Source organism: Camelus bactrianus, chromosome 3, assembly GCF_048773025.1.
Source record: "Camelus bactrianus isolate YW-2024 breed Bactrian camel chromosome 3, ASM4877302v1, whole genome shotgun sequence".
Classification (NCBI taxonomy): domain Eukaryota; kingdom Metazoa; phylum Chordata; class Mammalia; order Artiodactyla; family Camelidae; genus Camelus; species Camelus bactrianus.
The window spans coordinates 75,094,348-75,113,315 of NC_133541.1; the positions used below are offsets into that span (position 1 = coordinate 75,094,348).

General features: G+C 42.3%; 1 protein-coding gene across 2 annotated transcripts in view; it reads right to left on the minus strand.

The window, feature by feature from the left end:
• Positions 1 to 14,136: 14,136 nt before the first annotated feature.
• The window catches only part of EFNA5 (ephrin A5), a 269,595-nt gene continuing 264,763 nt past the window's right edge, over positions 14,137 to 18,968 (minus strand). For both annotated transcript variants that reach the window (XM_045507811.2, XM_010971465.3), the window contains one exon: positions 14,137 to 18,559. In XM_045507811.2, the coding sequence (XP_045363767.1) occupies positions 18,438 to 18,559 (122 nt within the window). In that variant the 3' untranslated portion in view covers positions 14,137 to 18,437. The remainder of the gene's footprint in view (positions 18,560 to 18,968) is intronic.

An 18,968-nucleotide genomic window follows, 5' to 3' on the forward strand; every position in this document is an offset into this window, starting at 1 on the left:
TGATGAACTGGGGTGAGGCAAAGGTGGAGTGTAAAGATAGCCTCTGTGTTTGGAAAATAAAGCAGAAGACCCCCCCAGAAATGTGCTAAATTAGATGTTTTTCCCTCAGGCCTGAACTCTGAGATAAGCAAGTAAGCCTCTTTCACAGAATGTGTGGGTGCTTTTCAGTCAGGTCCTGAGGTGGCTGAGTCCACATGTGTGAGCTCTTTAAGAACTGCTTCTTAGTTTGCTATAACCTTGTGGGCCTCGTGGGCACGAGCCCCATTGGCTTTTAAAGCTAGATGTTTTGGAGCTTGTCTTTCATGTGCAGGTCTTAAAAGTTGCAAAGTTGGTGTGCCAGGTTGGGCTTCAAAGCCTGTGCTCCTCAAGGAGAAGCTCAGGGTTTTGAATTCCATCATGTGGGTCACTGAGGTGGGAGTGGGGTTGATGGCAAGATTTTTATCTTGGGCTCTCCTACTTACTTTATTGTGTGTTTTTGTTTTTTTCTTTTTTTCTTTTTCTCATTTTCCTGATATACAGGAGTCACTCAGCTAGTTTTTGGAGGAAATCATTCTATATGTAGCTGCAGGTTCAGTGTATCCATGTATCTGGTTCTCCATCTTGACTCAGAACCTTTGTCTTTCTTTGATATTTCATAAAGTATGCTGTCTCGTATACCTTGGGATGACTATGATTATAGGAGATTTTTACTGCACTGACCAAAAAATACCAGTAATAAAGGTGCCCAGTAACAGAAATTTTTTCAGTGCTGTCTACCTTCACATGAAGCCTTGAAAATATTGTTAACTAGCTTCTAGACCAAGATGTTTCCATTAGGCCACAAGTACTTACACACAACATATAAAATGCACATCTTGAGCTGAAAAAAGAGAGAAATCTGATTCACTGCATAGTAAACATTTCTAATTACTAAATGTTTCACACATTTTTTATTACATGATATATTACAGATGTGAGAAATGTCATCACCATCTCTGGGTCTATAAGGAGTGACTCTATAAAGTGATGACTGTGATTGTGTATTTTAAACAAACACAAAGGGAGTTAAATAGCAAAAATAGTTGTCCAACAAAGAAATGACTTTAGAAACTCATTGATTCCAAAAATATGGGTTTAGTCACAATATCTTCAGACTTTCCCTTAGAAGTGCTTAAAATTCAAGCAAGAAAGTTATACTGATGCTTTACAGAATACATCACATTTTTGCTTAAAAGCAGCACTACCCAGATAGATCACCTTCTGTACTTACTAGTTTTTCTTTGAAGAACTTCTGGCTCTTTCTCAAAATTAAATGCACCTTTGAAGCACACAAATCTTTCATCACTAAGGACACTGAAAGATTTTTAGAACAATTACAAAAGGGGGGAGTTGTTGGAAACACTTTTTAAACAAAGGTAGCATCATTGGGAGTACACGTATGGCCTCCAGAGGACTGTTGGGAAGCAAGGGATTGTCAGTTGACAGGATACAGTCTGAGGGGTTTCTTTTTATAAAGCTGTCATCTCAGGTGTACATCTGTAGAGCTTTCCTGATTCTGTCACACAAGAACATTTTCATCATTTCCTCCACTCTTAGGGAGTATGATAAGCAATAGAAATCAAGGTTGAATTTGGGAAAGCTACACATTTACATCTCAGGTTAAGGGAAAAGAAAGGTAGGGAAGAGAAAACAGAAGATAAGCACTGAAAGGAGAAGTAGGAGAACGTAGTTACTGTGTTCAAATATGTCATAGGTGTTGTTTCAAATGTTCTTCTTGGTGACTGTTACTAATGAACATTTATCATGAGCCAATCACCATGTTTGTTACTTGACATCCAGCGTCTTCAATAACTCTGGTAATGACTGCATCTAAGGGAGGTGTCCTTATCACTCCTTTATAGGTGAAGAGGTGGAGACATTTTTTCCTGTAAGTAAGCCTGGTCAAGATTTCAACTCATGTTTCTCTGATTCCAAAGCCAGTGATCTCTTAAATCATACCAAAAAGCTAGCAGAAATCAGCATCTCACTCATGATTTTTGTAAGACAGCAAGTTTAGGTACAACTAAGACACTCTCTCACAGGCTTAGGACAACTTGATTGTTGGTCTGAGCTTGTCTCGTGTGGTTTCTGTGGATTCCATCATGTACCTTTATTTGAGACTTGGCCCATCTTTTGAGATCTCAAAGCAAATGCTTGAGATCAAGGGGCCCACAATTAGATTGAGATCAGTTAGCCATTGTGGTACTACCTGATACTGTTTTATTTTACTGATTAACTTTTATTTTAAAACTGTGTAAATTTTTTCCACATAGGTTTTTGGTCCGTGTCTGTTTTCCCCATGACCTCAATACTTCTCTGCCACAATAGGCAACCATTAAAAATTAATTACCTTAATTAAATACTTGTTGAATGGAAATAGTTGACACAGACTAGCACTGATATTTTTCTACAGATCATTAGTGCCTTATTTTTGTTTTCCTTTTAGTTTCTCTCATCCCACACATCCCTTCTCACTCATCCTCTGTAAACTGAGATAAAAAGAGCAGGAAAGCAGAGTCTTCCTTCCCCTGGCCTTCTGATCCCACATAGCCACACAAAGAGCTTATTTTAAATTGTCATTTTCCTCCTTTTCTGTCATGGATGTTTTATCTGTGATTTTAGACATCAAGTCCTTGATGGTAGGACTCACGTCTGGCTAAGTGTTACACTGGGTCTCCAGCTGACCAAGTGAGACCGTCATGCACTAGTCAGAAGCAAAAGTCCTGAGGTCCTGCTCTTTCTTAACGTTTTGATGTTGTGACAATTTTTTTCGTCCTGTCAGCTGTTACTGGACGTGGTGCTCGAATATATTGTTGAGGCTCCTAGTCCATGGAATTAGGTCCATTGGAATGCACCTGCACAGATTGCAGATTTTGGGGTGATTAAGCTTTTTGTTTTGTATGATGAAAAAAATCAAAGCCTGCTTATTTCTTCCAGGAGACTTTTGAGTTATTCCTGCTAGTAAGGTGGCAAGGGCAGAGGCTTTCCTTCCAAACCTGCTTCTTAGTCTCCTGTCTGTTAGGCCTTCTTCCTCTTCATCCTCTCTTCTTCTTCCTTCCCTTCTGGCTTTCCCTCCTCTAGCTCTGTTTCTAGTTCCCTGGGGAGGCAATCCAGGGTCTATCCTATAAGAATCCAGTTTCTAATTACTCTTTGCTCCATGAAACACCTATCATCATTTGCTCAGATTTTAATACCTAGGCAGATGTATGTGCTCCATTAAGGGAGAAGGGCTGTGCAGTGTGGTGTGTTGTGTGCCAAGACTCATCTTCTGTTCCATAGATGCTCGTGCTCAGTTAGTCCTGTTTGACTGAGAAATCCCCATGTAGCTTTTGCTTAACGTCTGAGTAATTGGAGGGAGGACTTCGGTCGGGCTTTCTTCTTTTGTGGCTTGCTCTTTTTGCACTTTGAGATCATGAATGAGTGTGATTTCAGATGAGAAACACTTAACAGTGAGTCAGGGAGATGAAATCACTGAGACGCAGCACAGGAAGAGAAAACGTGTGAAAAATCACGTTGAAGGGGTTTTCTTGGTAGCTAGTAAAGCAGAGAAAGGAAATTCCCACACAGCAGGCTTTAATAAAATTGGCAGCAGGGATGTTGGGCTGTGTGAGATACCGGTGAGGAATATGGAGATGGGGAGTGAGTGAAGGAATCGTAGGGACCTATCGGGCATTCTTTCTCTGCACCTAATTTACTCTTTAAATGAGTTCCCAGATGAGAATTGCTTTCCCGTAAGTTTGTGTCAATAGATTCACGAGCATGATCGTGCATTTCCCAACTCAAGGGTTAACCAAGTGTTAGGCTGCATTATTGTTTGGCATTTGTTTTTCAATCTCAAAGATAGTTGATGAAGAGTGGACATTTATGTCTGTGTACACTAAGCTCAATATATGAAAATTCAGATTTCCAAAGGAGATGAAGCAGGATATGGTCATTACTTAACGAAGGTTTTCATCATGTGATTCTATTAAAGACACACAGTTTTTAAGGGCTTTAAAAATATCACTTGATCTTCATACAACTTTTCTGAAATTTTTATCATTATGGCATTAAGCAAGCCTATTATCAAGAGAAACACAGAAGTCCCCTTTCTTTGTGGCTTGAACCACTTCATCAAGGATCCACCAATTACTTGGTTGGCTTGTTTTTTTAATATTCTTTTCTACCTACCAGTTTGTAAGATTCTTGAGACAAGACCATTGTTTCTCTTCTTCCTTGATCACACATGCTTAGAGCATTTGGTGGCATATACTAGTCAGTGCTCAATAAATATTTGCTGAATGCATGATCTTGGTAGATGAGGAAACTGTGCCTCATGTGAGTAAGTCACCTAAGCCAAAGATGGCAGCTAGCCCAGAACTCCTTGACCCCATCACGTCGGTGGCTGTCCTTTGAGTCACCAGCAGGGTTTTCACGGGAGAGGGCTGTATACTCCCAGGCCAGACAGCAAGAGACCAGGAGCTGGGACACAGAGCATCCCTACACGCCAGAGCGTGGCAGGGTCACACAGGGAACTACTTGCCTTCGAGACACGAAATAGTGGTGGGGATAACAACTTTAATGTTTACTTTTTAGAAACTTCTCCCAAAGACCCTTCCCAAATTGAGGTCTGTGGCCTGTGAGAGAGTCAGCAGCTTGTAGAGTGAGAGCCCAGCAACTTTATCCTCCATCAGGTGCTTTTTAACTAGTAACTGGCTCGGAAGAGGCAAAGCAGCAAATGCTGCTGGCAGCCGAAGCCTGAAACGAACACTGCTGTTAGAAGTGGAAGGTCACTTTACAACGATGTCTGTGACTCTGAGCTTCCTTTACCTCCAGAGGAGACCATGAAGTTAGCACAGAGTAGGGATAAAATGCCTCTCTTAGCTGAAGGTATCTGTTAAAAGAGTGGGGAAAATAGGCTCGCCCCTGTGCGCCTGCTTTGCACTTGGTTCTGGCAAGAGATGGAGGAGAGGCCCTCGGCTCCTGCTGCTCTCAGTGGGGTCCCTCCAAGAGCAGTTCTTGTGTTAACCACTTCACTGTTTTGTCCCCATCTCGTTATCTGTTCTTGTTAGAATCTTTATTATTCATGGATGAAAAAAAAAAGCCATCATTAAACCATCATAAATATTCATAACACTTTGCAATTGTGTGCATTTCATTTAGCCACTTGGCAAAACTTCTCTGAAGTCCCAGAGTTTTAAGGAAATCTGGCTAATGAGACCAGAGCTCAGGAAATGCGGGGTAGCTTTCCTACCCTGTGTTACTTGGTTTTAACCTGAAAACAAAATGTAGAATATAAATAATAATTAAAAGAGATAAGCAGGGGAGGCGTTCCCTTGCAGTGAAGAGCCACACATTTCTTGGCTTTGTCTTGATTGTGCTTTTGTGTCACGCAGAAGATAAGGGTAAACACTGTACTACAAGAGAGGGACTCCTGAGGCTGCAGTGCTAATGGGCTTATCCAGGAGCCTACAAAGGCCAGATAAACCCCCTGCTTTGGTTAACAGGGACCTCTCTTCTCATGTTCTGTATAATTATTGACGTCAGGTTGGAGTTGAGATAAGCATGGCTCCTTTCTTGGATTTATTATAGCAGACAGCCATCCCATTTTTAGTGTCTTAAGAAAGAATTCTATCCATCTCTCTCTCTCTTCTTCTAATCCAGTTTATCTAAACTGTGCACTCTCCATCAGTACTGAGAGCTTTTCACGGGAGTCAGAGAACCAGGCAAACTTCAGCAGCAGCTGAGTAGAATTGGAATAACGTGCTCCCCACTGCCACCCCTCCCATTCAGAGCACACAGATTTAAACCAGTGGGGGCATCTTTTGTACCGCAAATGCATGCCTGGAAATGTTTCTTCCCTGCCTTTCAGCTTAAGGATTCTCCCCATTGAAAAGGAATTTTTAAACAGTATGAGCTTGTAGAGAGAAAGTATTTATACCAGTGTGTTTCGTGGCCCTTGCCTGTGCTAGGACAGGACTCCTCCATGCCTTTCTGACAGCATTTATGTCTGATAATGAGATTCCTTCCCTGTATAACAGCTAACAGGTGCTGGAAAATACTGGTTACAGTCGAAACTGCTGAGCAAGTTCTGCTTTCCTCCACGAGCTTATGCCAAGTAGAAACAAGTTGCCACCAACCCAAGTATTAGACTGGCTGCTCGTGTATATCGCTTTGTTAAGGAAGTGTCACATGTTAATAAGAGAGTACTCCAGGTTCCCAAACAGAGGACCAATTAAAGGTTCTCCTTGGTCTGCTCCTGTGGGATTAGAGTGGGTCCCTTTTTTTTTGATCCTTGAGCTCATTTGTGGGGGTGTTTGGCATTCGTCTCATTGTCTGTTGGCCCATCTCAAATGCTCTCTAGTTAGACTTACTCTTGTAACTCCTCCCTGTGCCAATTGATAGGGAATATCAGCAGGGAAGAGAGACTCTTTACGCTATTTTTTATGTTTGACCTCTTCAATAAAAGAAGAAATCCAAGTCTTCAAGAAAATCAAGTATGTCATTTTATAATAATTCATTCTGTCAATTTGGATACAGTGACCTTAGAAATATGGCAAACTTCTTCAGTACTATGACATTGAAATTCAAAACCAGGTTTTTAAAATTCTAGCAGTGTTAATTACTCCCTCTGTGCTTCCCTTGCACTTTCTTCATAGCCCTCTTACCCTGTCATATTTGTTTAATAGACTATTTTGCTTGCAAGGAACTGTGATTCACTCAGGCTAGCTCAAATAATGAGGACTTATTTTAAGGATGCCTGTACCAATAATGGAGTCAGAATCTCATGAAAACTTCCAAATAGAAGCCAGTTAATGACCAGATATTACAGTGACTGGAACTGGAAAGCCATTCTGGATTTAAGGAAACAGCTCTATGGAACTGAGCAGGTAAAAGTTAGGGCTTTGCTAGAAGAAATGTGACCAAAATGTTTTCTGTATATCTGTTCCTTTTTTGTTTATCCCCCTCTCTTCTGAATCATCCTATTTATATGACGTCTCAAGATGGACACTAATTGTAGTGGGTAATTACTAAACAGCAAACAGGGGCAGAGATATTTCCACCTGCCCGCACGTGTAGAGGACACTGACTATGGATTGGCTGCCTCTGAGTCAGATGCCCACTCCCTGTCCAATCATCTCTGACCATGGATGGGAAGATGTGGTATGTGACATGGTTTGTGAAGACTGCTACCTTTCTCTTCCTTAGAAGGGACTGTGGATGTGACACACTCCACAACCCATGTGTACAGCTCTGTAATGACGGGGAGCCTTACCTGGGTGGAGCCAGTCTTCTATTAAAAAATAACCCACAGTGCTTAGCACAGGTTCTGGCATATAGTGGGTTCTCCATAAAGTACAGCTAAATGAAAGACTGAATCTTGATACTCTTTTTTTCTTGGGGTTCGTTTTGGGTGAAGTGAAAGAACTTTCAATCTGCCTGTGATTTGATGTCATTTATTGGCCAAGATCAGGGAGTTACAGAAGGTTCTGGATTCTGAGGCATGGTGTATCTCACTTTCCTTCTGTCCTTTCCAGTGGATTTTTTTTTTTCTTGATCTATAAAAATCAAGGCATCGTATTGTGTGCTGTGAAGGCTGTCTTAGCTTGGGCAGCTATAACAAGTGCTATAGACTGGGTGGATTAATTTATAGAAACTTCTCTCAGCCCTGGAGGCTGGGAATTGAGATTAAGGTGCCAGCCTGGCCAGGTTCTTGTGAGGGCTTTCTTCCTGGCTTGCAGACAGCTGTCTTGCTGTGTCCTCGCACAGTGAAGAGCAGAGAAGCAAGCTCTCTCCTGCCTCTTCTTATAAGGACACTAATCCCATCGTGAGGGCTCCACCCTCATGACCTAAGGCCTCTGGGAGGTGCTTATCTCCAGATATCATCACAATGGGGACTAGGAAGTCAACATACAGATTTTGGAGGGACACGAACATGCAGTCCATAACAAGGCTAAATCTCATTTTAAAATGAGAAACTTGCTTGATTCCAGCTGTTCTCTCTGGTTCCCTGGAGTCACTCTCCACAGGAGACTGTAGAATAAACCCCGCTAGCTTCCACAGAAACAAGTTGTTTTAAAGAATGTAGATTTGTATTCTGGTTTCAGTGGGATCTGGGCCTATTTCTTGAGAGGGGAGCCCAGAGATCCTACCTCAGAATGTGGACTCCTCCCCTAACCTGTGTGCTCCACAAGGCCATGGACTGATGTCACACATGCTGTGGGTAGGGGTTGGGGCGGGAGGCACTGATCCCCCTCACCGGGACCGCAGGCACACTGCATGACTCTGCTGTGGACCCTCACGTACATTTCCCGGTGGGATGGTCTCCAGATGACAACTGCACCAAGATTCTGTGGCCGCAGTGGGCAGCACAGCTGTGTGGGACTGATTACAGGGTTGTGCTGGACAAAGACCTCTTCCTGTCTGGGCCTGCCTCCCACCGCACAGTCATCATTCAGTTGTTCCTCCCTTTACATCTTAAATCCGATCAGGGCGGAGATGGGTTTAGAAGCAGAGGAGGTACTGTAGTGAGGGGAAAATCAGTCTTTCCCTTTGCAAATCACCTACCGAAAAATGAAAGTCCATTCCTCTGAGATGAGTTCTTGGTTCTTTCTATATTGCTGAATGAAAAACATTTCCTGGTACTTGGGGGACCGCTCCTGAAAGGCTGTATATCCCCGCTGTGCGCACAGTAAGGAGGCTTCCCCAGATGGTTACGTTGCCGCCTTCTCTGCTGTCTCTTTTGCTTCCCCATAGCCTTCTGGGGAGTTGTGGTCAGTTTCTGTGGAAATATCGTCTCCCCACTTTTTCCTCCTCCTCCCTGTGGAGCTGTCAGAGTTTGGTTGGGCTGCAGCAGTGGGCTGTGTGTGCCCGCTGGGAACAACTTAGCAAAGGAGCCTGGTGTCGTCAGTAGACAGAGTAGATAAAGTCTGTGGGCAGGATCGCTGGTAAAAGGAAGAAAAAAGAAAAAAGAAAAAAAAAGCAGAACTAAGAGATGAGGACAGTGGAACAGATTGCAGCTGAAACTGCTTCAGCTTGCTAATGAACCCCCTAGCCGGTGCTGAGTGCTTGATACTCTCCTCACTTCTCAAATCAAGTTAAAAAATTGATTCCATGCCAGTTACAAGGGGCAGAGCTGTCACTTACTGGGGAGATTAACTTGCTTTGTTGAATACTGACAGGGACCAGAGAAGGGCAGGACCCACACAGAATACAGGGCACTCTAATTCACAGGAAACCTCAAATCTGGAGAAGTAAAATGAGGGTTTGAAATTTGCACCAGTGTCCAGTCCAGACTAAGGTAAATCTACAGAGAGTTTAAGGAAATCCTGAACCAACAGGAATTTCTGTCATCTCTGGGGATCCTTGCACCAGGCTGGTCAGCCCTTTGGAGGCACAGATCCTAACCCTCTGGTGCTTATCATCCACAGTGTCACACTTAGGCAGCTAGACCCCTCATGCCTGTTGGGGGCCTGAATACAGGTGTCATGATGGCTCTGCCCGGCCCCAGAACTTGGGGAACTCTGTGGGTGGGAAGTCAGCTAGGTTGTGGGAAAGACACCAAGGATTCAAAATGCCCAGTGATTCTCCTTGCTCTGGTGTCCATAGTTTTCCATTACAGCTGGGCTCTGGGAAATGACCTACACCACGGGCAGATCTGTGAATACCACAGGGCCTGGCTGGCCATCCACTAGCAGGATTTCTTTTAACCACTACATTTTTGCCCTCTGGCTTTCAATGTTATCACACCGATGTTTCATTGTATCTCAGGTGACCCTCTGTGTCCTTACACTGCTTAGCATAGATGATGTTGAGGAAAAAAAGTGCTGTGAATACATAAAATTAGAAAAAATGTCTAAGTGTGAATGTGTGTATATGGGGCAGAGGAAAAGGAAGAAGAAACAGGGCAAATTCTTCTCTTCTGAAATTCTTCCTCATTTTTAGTTGGAATATGTACCAAAACAGGGGGAATTTTGAGAAATTAGAGAATTAAAGTTATATTTGAGAAGTCCACTTTTATAATAAAAACACTGACTGACAGACAAGAGAATCTGGGGACGTTGCCTCATGCCCCTCAGCCAACTGCACTGTATTTGAAGCTTCTTAAAGAAGCAATAAACATGTCCATTGTTTTCCTTCAGCCAAAGCTCTTAATCAGGTTCTTAGGAAGAGTCACAGACTGGGGGCCTCTCCAGATTTTGGCTCAACTTGCCTCTGGTTCTTTCCTGGGCTACCTGACTTAGGCTGCTTTCTTCTCGTGTCTCCAGGGAAGAATGATGATAGTCCTCCTTTCCATTTAATTCTTCCCAAGCTTGTTGGAAAGAGCCATTAGTTGATATTTTATTCTTTATGCCCGTAAGATGTTGGGATGAAATCCTCTCAATAAACCACAGAGCCTATTTCTATTGTAAGTACCTGCATCTTCCAGGAGAAGGAACACGCTGGCTCCTGCAGGAGAAATAAATGGACTTGGCTTTCTGGCTGGCACACTGTCTCTTGGAAAGAATAAAAAAAGACACAGATCTTCCTGTTCTGTCTACTGCAGAAAATGTGTCTAGATCAAGTAACGCAGAGCATATGTTTCTGAGGAGTTAGGTGTTCCGAACTCTGTGCTACATAAATCAGTTTTTGTTGCTGTTTTCTGGTCCAACAGTACAGACTCTGAACACCAAAAGGAGAAGATTCTCGGGTGTTGATAAAATGCATTTTCATAGATGTGTTTGGGAAAAAACATGTTCATTCTCTTACTTTAATGTCTTGTCTTGTGGCTGTGATGGAAGGAAAATGACTGTGGTGACCTATGATGTATGCAGTTGGAGGGAGCACCTGGTACTGGTGAACAAAACAGCATGCAAAAATATTTTGTTCTTTTTCCCCATTGTAATCTCTTTCAGAGATTTTTTTTGGTCCCTCTTTGTGTTCTTGTCAAGATCGACAAGCATCCATGTGTTACCAAGTGACATGAAGTTCTTGCTTGAATAATCATGACGAAAATCCAGGATATTTCAAAGCATGTTATTGACTCAGAGAGCCACCCACTAGATTGAATTCTTCTGAATTAACTCTGACTGACAGCCTCAGGGAGGTAGTGCTCTTACCCCAGATTGTAAGGCCTTCCTTCCCATGTCTGTGCTGTGGGTCTGATGCTGGTGTCCTCCTCCCTGGGTGTGAGGACATTGCTCGTGTTACTAAAAAGGTTTCTTTTATTCATATTCCAGAATCCCCCACGTTTAGGAATTAAACTGAGTCAAAAAGCAGACAGCAAGGAGGGGAACTGAAAGTACTTTTTATTTGACCTTCCTTCTGGATGGACCCTAACTATGCCATTGCTGGGAGTAAGACGGCAGAACTCGGGGGTGATTTTTAATGAAAATGAAATGAAATTATGTTTTACTCTCAGTACATATCGAGGTTCTTGGGAGAGAGTGTGACGATCTCTGATGGGAATTGTCAGAAGCGCCATTACGTTGGGATACGCTGTACGCAGGGCCTTTAGTTCCCTTTCTTCTGCTACTCCAGACATCATACATAGGAAGGGCTTAGGAGCTGCCTTCTGTTTGGAAAGGGGAAGGGACGGCGAGAACTTGCCTGGAAGCAGCATTTTTACAGCAAGCTTACTAATTTTTACTTAGATGCTATTTTTTAAGTGGTTTGACTAAATCACCCCTCCCCGAAGCAAATGAACGTTTGGAGATGCCCTTGACCAATTCCTTGGGCAATGCAGTTTCTTGCCTTTTTTTTTTTTTAATCTTGTACATTCATTTATCATCCGTATAAAAAAAGAACACACAGTTATTACAAATTTACTACTAACAGGGTCCTTCAGCAGTTACAACTCCATTTTAAAAATGGGCACACATATGTATTTAACCACTGAACGACTTGACTAATATAGCGGAATGTATCAAACTAAAAACTGACAGAGACTATTGGCCTGATTAGTTATTTATAATCACTTTCAGAAGCACTTGTTTTCTGGAGAGACTGTGCAAAACTCGTCATGCTTTTCACAGCGTTTTTGCCAGTGGTTTCCTGAAGTATGCTTGCATTATCAGCAGAACATGAAACTAAGCTTTGCAAACAACCTCTGAGAAACTATTGCAAACAGTTCCTAAGAAACTGTGAGAATGGTCAATGAGCAATTCATCAGAAGTATCTTGAGCTTCCTTTATGGCACCTAAGTTATATGCACTCCTATAAAAAGAGGTAAAAGATTCTAATCATCGTCACTGGATAAGAGATTCAAGTACATATGTGTTTTACTCATCAGTTTCTCCTTTGATTCTTTCTAACACAGTAGGTTATTCGCTCATTCCAAGTACTTTGCTACCAAAGTGTGGATCTTGCAACACTGCACAGGACATCTCTGGTCCTGCCTGCTTTCCTGTTACATGTGCAGCACTGTCTGTCGGGCACTGGCCTCTTAATCAGGAACTCACAGACACTTTCAAGTGATCTTGGTCCCCACTTTCGAATGTTCTGCTCTTTATCCCCTTAGTCTGAAAAAATGTAGGGTTCATCTTGGCTGAGGTACTGGGCGTCTCAAGTCAGTGTAGGTACAGTATCAGCTTCAGGAACAGGTGCAGGGTTATTCTTTTGAGCAGAATCTGAAATTGTCATCTTTTCATCAGTTGCCCTACTTTCTTAGGGTACTAGGGTGATTTTTCTGGACCTATCCCTTCATAATTTGCTTCAGTGATACTCAGGTGTCGTCGTGGATTTTCTCATTTCCAGAGTCACCTTTGTAGGTACTATGAAAATTTACTCCATGTACTTCACTGTTCTTTTAAGTTCCACAATGGTTTTTAATTCACTAAGTTTTCCTATTTTTCTATTTTCTATTTCTTATAAAGAAGCTCTTAACTCCATTTTGACTTTATGTAAAAATGACTTCCTTTAACTCTAAGCTTCCTAATCTTAAAATTCCAATCTTTTTTTCCACTCACTTTGTTTTTTAAAAATAGCTCTTTCCCTTCTCATTTAAACATAATATAAATGCTTGAATTTTATATTGTCTTTATAAATTCATTACTACGGTAGGCTTACACACATTGTCTGCCTTATGTCATAAACTTTACAAGTAGCGGCTGTAAACATTAACTTTATTCTGCACAGCACTAAGCACAATGTCATGATCAGTTAAATGCTTTTGATGATGATGGTGATGATGATAATGACCACATAATGCTGTTCTGGTTTGAAAATATCACATAGGTAGTCCAGTACATGTTTTTTTTTTTTCTTTAATGAGTTGTTCCTCCTTCTATAAAGCTGTCATTCTTCATTAGCAAAAAAGGTTACCGTAAGTTATAATTAGTGTTTAGTGCCCCGTCAAATAATTAAGTATAATAAAAAGCTTTCAATGAGTTTAATGTTAACATGGTATAATTAAAGCCAAGTCTTGAAATGCATTAGGTGTCTATTATGTTAGACATTTGATGCTTTTTCCCTCTACAGATGAAATTCTCAAATTGTGCTTATAGCAATGTCATCATCAAAGACACTCACTCACAGCACTCAGATGCAGAGTGGGCTTTACAGAGCCCAGCAAGGGCACCATTTAAAAAATCTAGCAAGTCACTTACACAACTCAGTTATTTACTGATAAGGAAACTGAGTCCCAAAGATATTGTGTGACTTGCTCAAGGTCACAGAGTAGGAAGTTAATTTTTCCTTGATACTGAGAATTGCGGTTTGGGGTGGTACTGAGATGATTATTATTATTTCTGTCATTATTTTGGAATTGTAAGATGTTTTCTGTAAAATGATTATTTCTGTCTTTTTCTTGATGGGGTGAAAAAAGTAGGTGCAGAGTGAGAGAACATGATTTGTATTTAGCATTTGTATTTAACACTCGCTTTAGGATGCAGGGCTTGCCATAGCGCCTGTCTGAAGGCTCAGATACTGAGACAAGGCTGAAATGTCACCATTTTCTCAGCAGAATAACTGGAATGTGCCTAGATACTTGGCCATTTTGAACCCTGCATTCTTTGACCTTCTCAGGCCTTCTCTTGTGCATGTCGTATTATCTTTTCTGTCCACAAAGATTTTGAAAAAAAAAAAAAAAAATCAGAGGACAAGTAGCCCCTGAAATAAAGGCGTCATTCAAGGAACAAAGAAGTAGAAGGAGGGCTCCAATTAAAATGATGAAAATCTTTAATTTTTATTTAGGTATACTTGTACGGACACGTGTATATACAAATACAGAACGTATGAGTTAGTGTGTGGTTGGTTTTTTTGTTTTTGTTTTGTTTTTTTACATTTTCTTTTATGTTTATATAATGTCAGCATTTCAAAACAGCACTCGATGAGTAAGTGCAAAGGGACTGCAAAGCGGGCAGTACAAGCACAGGACCACACGGAGCTGGACTTCACACCCAGACGCACACACAATGAGTGGCTTCAATGGGGTGTCAGGAGTAAGCATGGAAAGCGGATTTTGACTCATGGGTAACCTCCAACATGCCAGCATCTATTAAACTGTACAGACAATGGGAGCAAGCCCATTGTAGGGAGATTTGTCTCACACCCGAGCAGCTCTGGGGCAAATGCATGGGAAAAACTCAGTGATGCCAAACCAGAGACAGACCTGCCCTTTCACGGTTCTGACTGCAAATGAAACGTGGGAGGAAGGCAAGAGACCAAAAAATAACAATAATACACATAAGAAGTAAGGGGAGGAGGTGTAGACAAATGGGGGTGTCAGTGGAGGTGGCTTCCAAAAGGAAAATCAGTGATCACAGCTCTGAGAGCAGTGAATGGAGGGAAGGAGGTTAAACTGTTAAACTGTTTTTGTTTGTTTTTTTGTTTTCAGGAAACTAAAAAAAAAAAATGGTTGCTGCCGTCGCTAAGGCACCAGAGGAAAACAAAGTCCCTGAAAGGCCACAGGTACTATGTGACACTTCTTGCACAACGACACAGAGGGAAAGAACCCCCACTTAACCTTCCAGACCTCACGGTTTGCAGCCTTTCCCATGCACGTGATACTGGCAAGGGTCTTCCTGGGAAAGAATGAAAGTCTATGAAGACCACCACAAACAGAAAACCAAAGTACAGAACCGTTACTAAAGTCCCTAAACCTTTCCAAACCAACATGCTAGGGGCGGGGAAAAAACACCACAGGGCTCCAACATCAGACCTTGATAACATTGAGGACAAAATATTGATTAAAAAGTCATGTTGTTCCAGGTCCCAAGATGGAGTCTTTAGATTAGGAGGGCGATGACCACACGTGAGTCCTGTATGGAGCAGTGTCTCAGCCATTTGTGACTCTTCTTAGCCACATCTACATTGGGTGTTTCAAAGCCTCAGTGGGTGTTTTGTATCCTGAAAGACTATTGTTCTCACTTACAAAAGACATAAGAATCAAATTAATACTTTATTATCAAACACTATATACAACAGAGGTTGCTAATAATACAGAATTTAAAGAACGCAGTTTGTTTTTTTTTTAAACGTTTTACTTTTCTTTCCTCTGCCACCCAAGAAAGTACAGTACAAAACAATAGTCTAAACTAACACGAACTGTTACCTGGTCTATTAAAGGATACACGGTATCCACTAAACAGACAGATCCTTATTTCCCTGCTTCATGTTGCAAAGCCCTTGGCAACCAGGGGCAAAGGTCGCTGGGGTTTGACTGACTGGGGCTGAGAGGCGGCAAAGGCTGCCCTTCAGACTTTTGAAGTGTTTTTGAAATTAAAAGCTGCTATAAAGTTGCATCGACATCCTCCTAAGCCCCCGGAGGGTTGTAACACCATCACAAAAGGCCACCAGCACTTCTTGGACAAGATGAAAACCGTCTGATACCAGTCATCTTCTTAAACTCCGTGGCAAGCATTACCTACAATGACGTCACTTCTAAGTAAAGAAGCACACTGTCTACTGGTGTGGGTAGTCTTGCTTTTTTTTTTTTTTTTTACACTTAATTTGTCGTGGCACAACGGTGAAGTAAAGGGGTCTAATTTCACTGTGAAAAATGAAAGACGATGGCAGAGAGGGCCATGAGTATTTTATCAATTGTTAGAGACAAATGCTAGAAAACCACAGAAGTCACCATTTCTAAAATGAAATTAGCACTGCTAATGTAGTTATGACTAACTGGAATCATTACAGGATCATTTGATTTCTTTGTGGTTATAGAACATGCAGGATTATTTTGGTTCTGACTAGTGATCCACTTTAGAAGGTATCTTCCCTCCCCGCCCCAACCCAGATCCCACTGGACCAACGAGCCTGTAACTATTAATAAAAAGTATTACTGAGAGTACTGAGTATATAACTAGTTAATGCAGAAAAGAATCCAATGTTGTGAACTTTTGTTTCAGTGAAATGGTGGCTGCCTTCTGTGATAAGACTCGGCCACTCGAGAGCAGTTCTGATGTCCGGGGGACCAGGGCCGATGGTATCTGCGAGGCTGGCAACCCTGCTCACGCGGTTCCAAGTGCGAACAGACCCAGCGTTAACATCCACTCCAGGCGGATCAGGTAAGCCCAGATTACATTTCGACATGTGTACAACTCTCCAGGGTGCAGTGCCTTTACAGCTGCCTTTCATTCACGTATTTCTCTAATTCAGAACTACTCACAATTCTTAGCAAATTCCCATTCATTAAGTCAATCCATAACATGACCCTTTTTTTTTTAACATGTACATTTAAAAAAAAAATATATGAAAACACCCTTATTGTGCTGGAATGCTTCCAGTTTTTCACATCTTATATGATCGTTGCATTTATTGTTTTGTTTTGAAAGGCATGGTTTCTGTTGTTGTGTCCTGCAAGAGCCAAAACAGGCTTGACTCTTCTCCCACCGGTCTAACACTCCTCCCTGTCTAGGCTTTGGAGTTCACAGTTCGTGACAGCCTCATCAGTAGAAACCCCAAGGCCTGCATTTCCTGGTGACTGTGGCCGCGCTCAGGTTCCTTAAACAGGGTCACCCTGCCTTGAGCCGCCTCTTGCCCCGCCCCCACAATGAAACAAGAGAGCCCCCATATTTCTAAATGTATCAAGGGATACCACTTTTTCTCACAAGTTTAAATAGGACAAGCATATATACTCACTCTCAGCATAAAGTATATCTAAATAATGTATTTTCTATTCTAGTGGATTTTTAAAAAAATATTTTGTTAAAGTCTTTGGGACTCCATCTTGTTTATCTCCCACAGATAAACACGTTCCCCCTAAACTTTAGGCTGTGTCAGAAAGGGAAAGAATATAAAAGCAACTCTTGAATTTTTTCATTCCAAGCTTTGGAATTTTTATTCCAAATTTCCCTTTAGCCCTCCCCAGTAGTGCTGACTGACTGTCCTGGGGACAGGGGTTGGTGTCCGAGCCCCCATAGTCGTGGAGTGTGGAGCAAAATGTGGGTACTAGGGTGGGAGTCGGGGAAAGGCCACAGCACACTGGCGCTCCAGCAAAGCCAAATGACATCTCCTCTGGCCACTGACATCCTTTCCTTGGTCCATACTGTCCCCCAGAGGAGTATCCAAAGCTATTCCGTGTACACTCATCAACCCTGGCTTCTCAGCCTCGGGGAAGGTCACTTTATTCATAAAAATGCCTCTTTCAGTTAAAAAAAAAAAAAAGAAGTTGTAGCACCATGGTGATCTGTATTCAAAGGGAAAAAAAATCTGGTGTGCACTGACCAGTCACCAAAAAAAATTAGAGGCACTCACACATACCCCCACCACACCTAGTTTCCTGTTTTCACAACTTGCTCTGTGCTAGCATTCTGGCACCCGACCCGCTTCCTAGAAAAAAAAGGCTTCTTTTTACGGAGCACAAGTTTTGCTGTCAAGAATGCTTTAAGACAGTCATCTTTTTAAAAAGAAAAAGAAAAAGAAAAAAAAAAACCCAGTGTCTCAACCTTTTAGAAGCCTGTTCATTTATACACTCCTAGAGGATATGGTGTAATAGTATATCTAGTCTCAATACCGCCCCTCTGGACTTGACATGGTGACAGGATGCCCTGCAAGGTCGTCATCCAGTCCTGAAGGAGAAGGCGTAAGTACTGTGTGGGAGAGGAAAACCCTCCTGGGTCTCGCCATCACTGGCTGCGTCTGCCACTATCCTTCCTCGTCCGTGTACCGCGGACGCTGCGCTAGCAGAGGTGAGCTCTTGGAGGAGAATGCACAGGAGCTGACGACCACTGGTGTCACTACGACAATTTGGCATTTTCATCTGGAGTCCATTTAATTTGGAAGAGGTGAGAGAGGGCAAGGGCGGGGGTGGGGTGACTGGGGTGAGGGAGGCAGCGACTACTTTAGCTCTCCCTGGCCCCAAGTTGTTGCTCAGAATTCAGGCTGCAAGAAACAAAACAAAAATCTGACATCTGCCAAAAAACCGATAATAAGTCCCTTCTTAGGATAAGCAGTTAGGTGGATCTCTGGTGTTCCAAGACCCTGATGTTTTCTGTGACAGGTGACGGGAGGAGACTGTGCTATAATGTCAAAAGCATCGCCAGGAGGAACAGTAGGATTGCCAAAAGGCGGCTGGATATCCTTGGTGTCTGGGCCGCGTTCTCGCCGCGGGATGGCTCGGCTGACTCATGTACGGTGTCATCTGTTCAAATAGAAAGCACACATTCCAATGAGATTTCACATCCTTAATAACTCTCTTGCAGCAGCCTGCTGTTAACAGACCTCGCCACCCTCTGCAAAGTAGGGTAATGAACCTTGTGCCACCATTGACTTTGATGTCTGCATAATCACTCATTATTTACAGCAAACAAAGGAGAGGCAGGGAAAATTGGACTTGCTCAGCAATATTCATACTTTCCTTAAAAACTGAGGTGAAAAATGTTTTCACACTGTAACCTTTGGCACGTGAGCTACTTTGACTGCTAGCAGTCAAACACACCATGCACAAACTTGAGATGTGAATGTGCCTTTTAAACCCCATGTGTCATGGAGAAGCAAGTAACACGTTAGGGGGTGGCAAGACGCAGTTAATGTTGGTATATTAGTGGTTA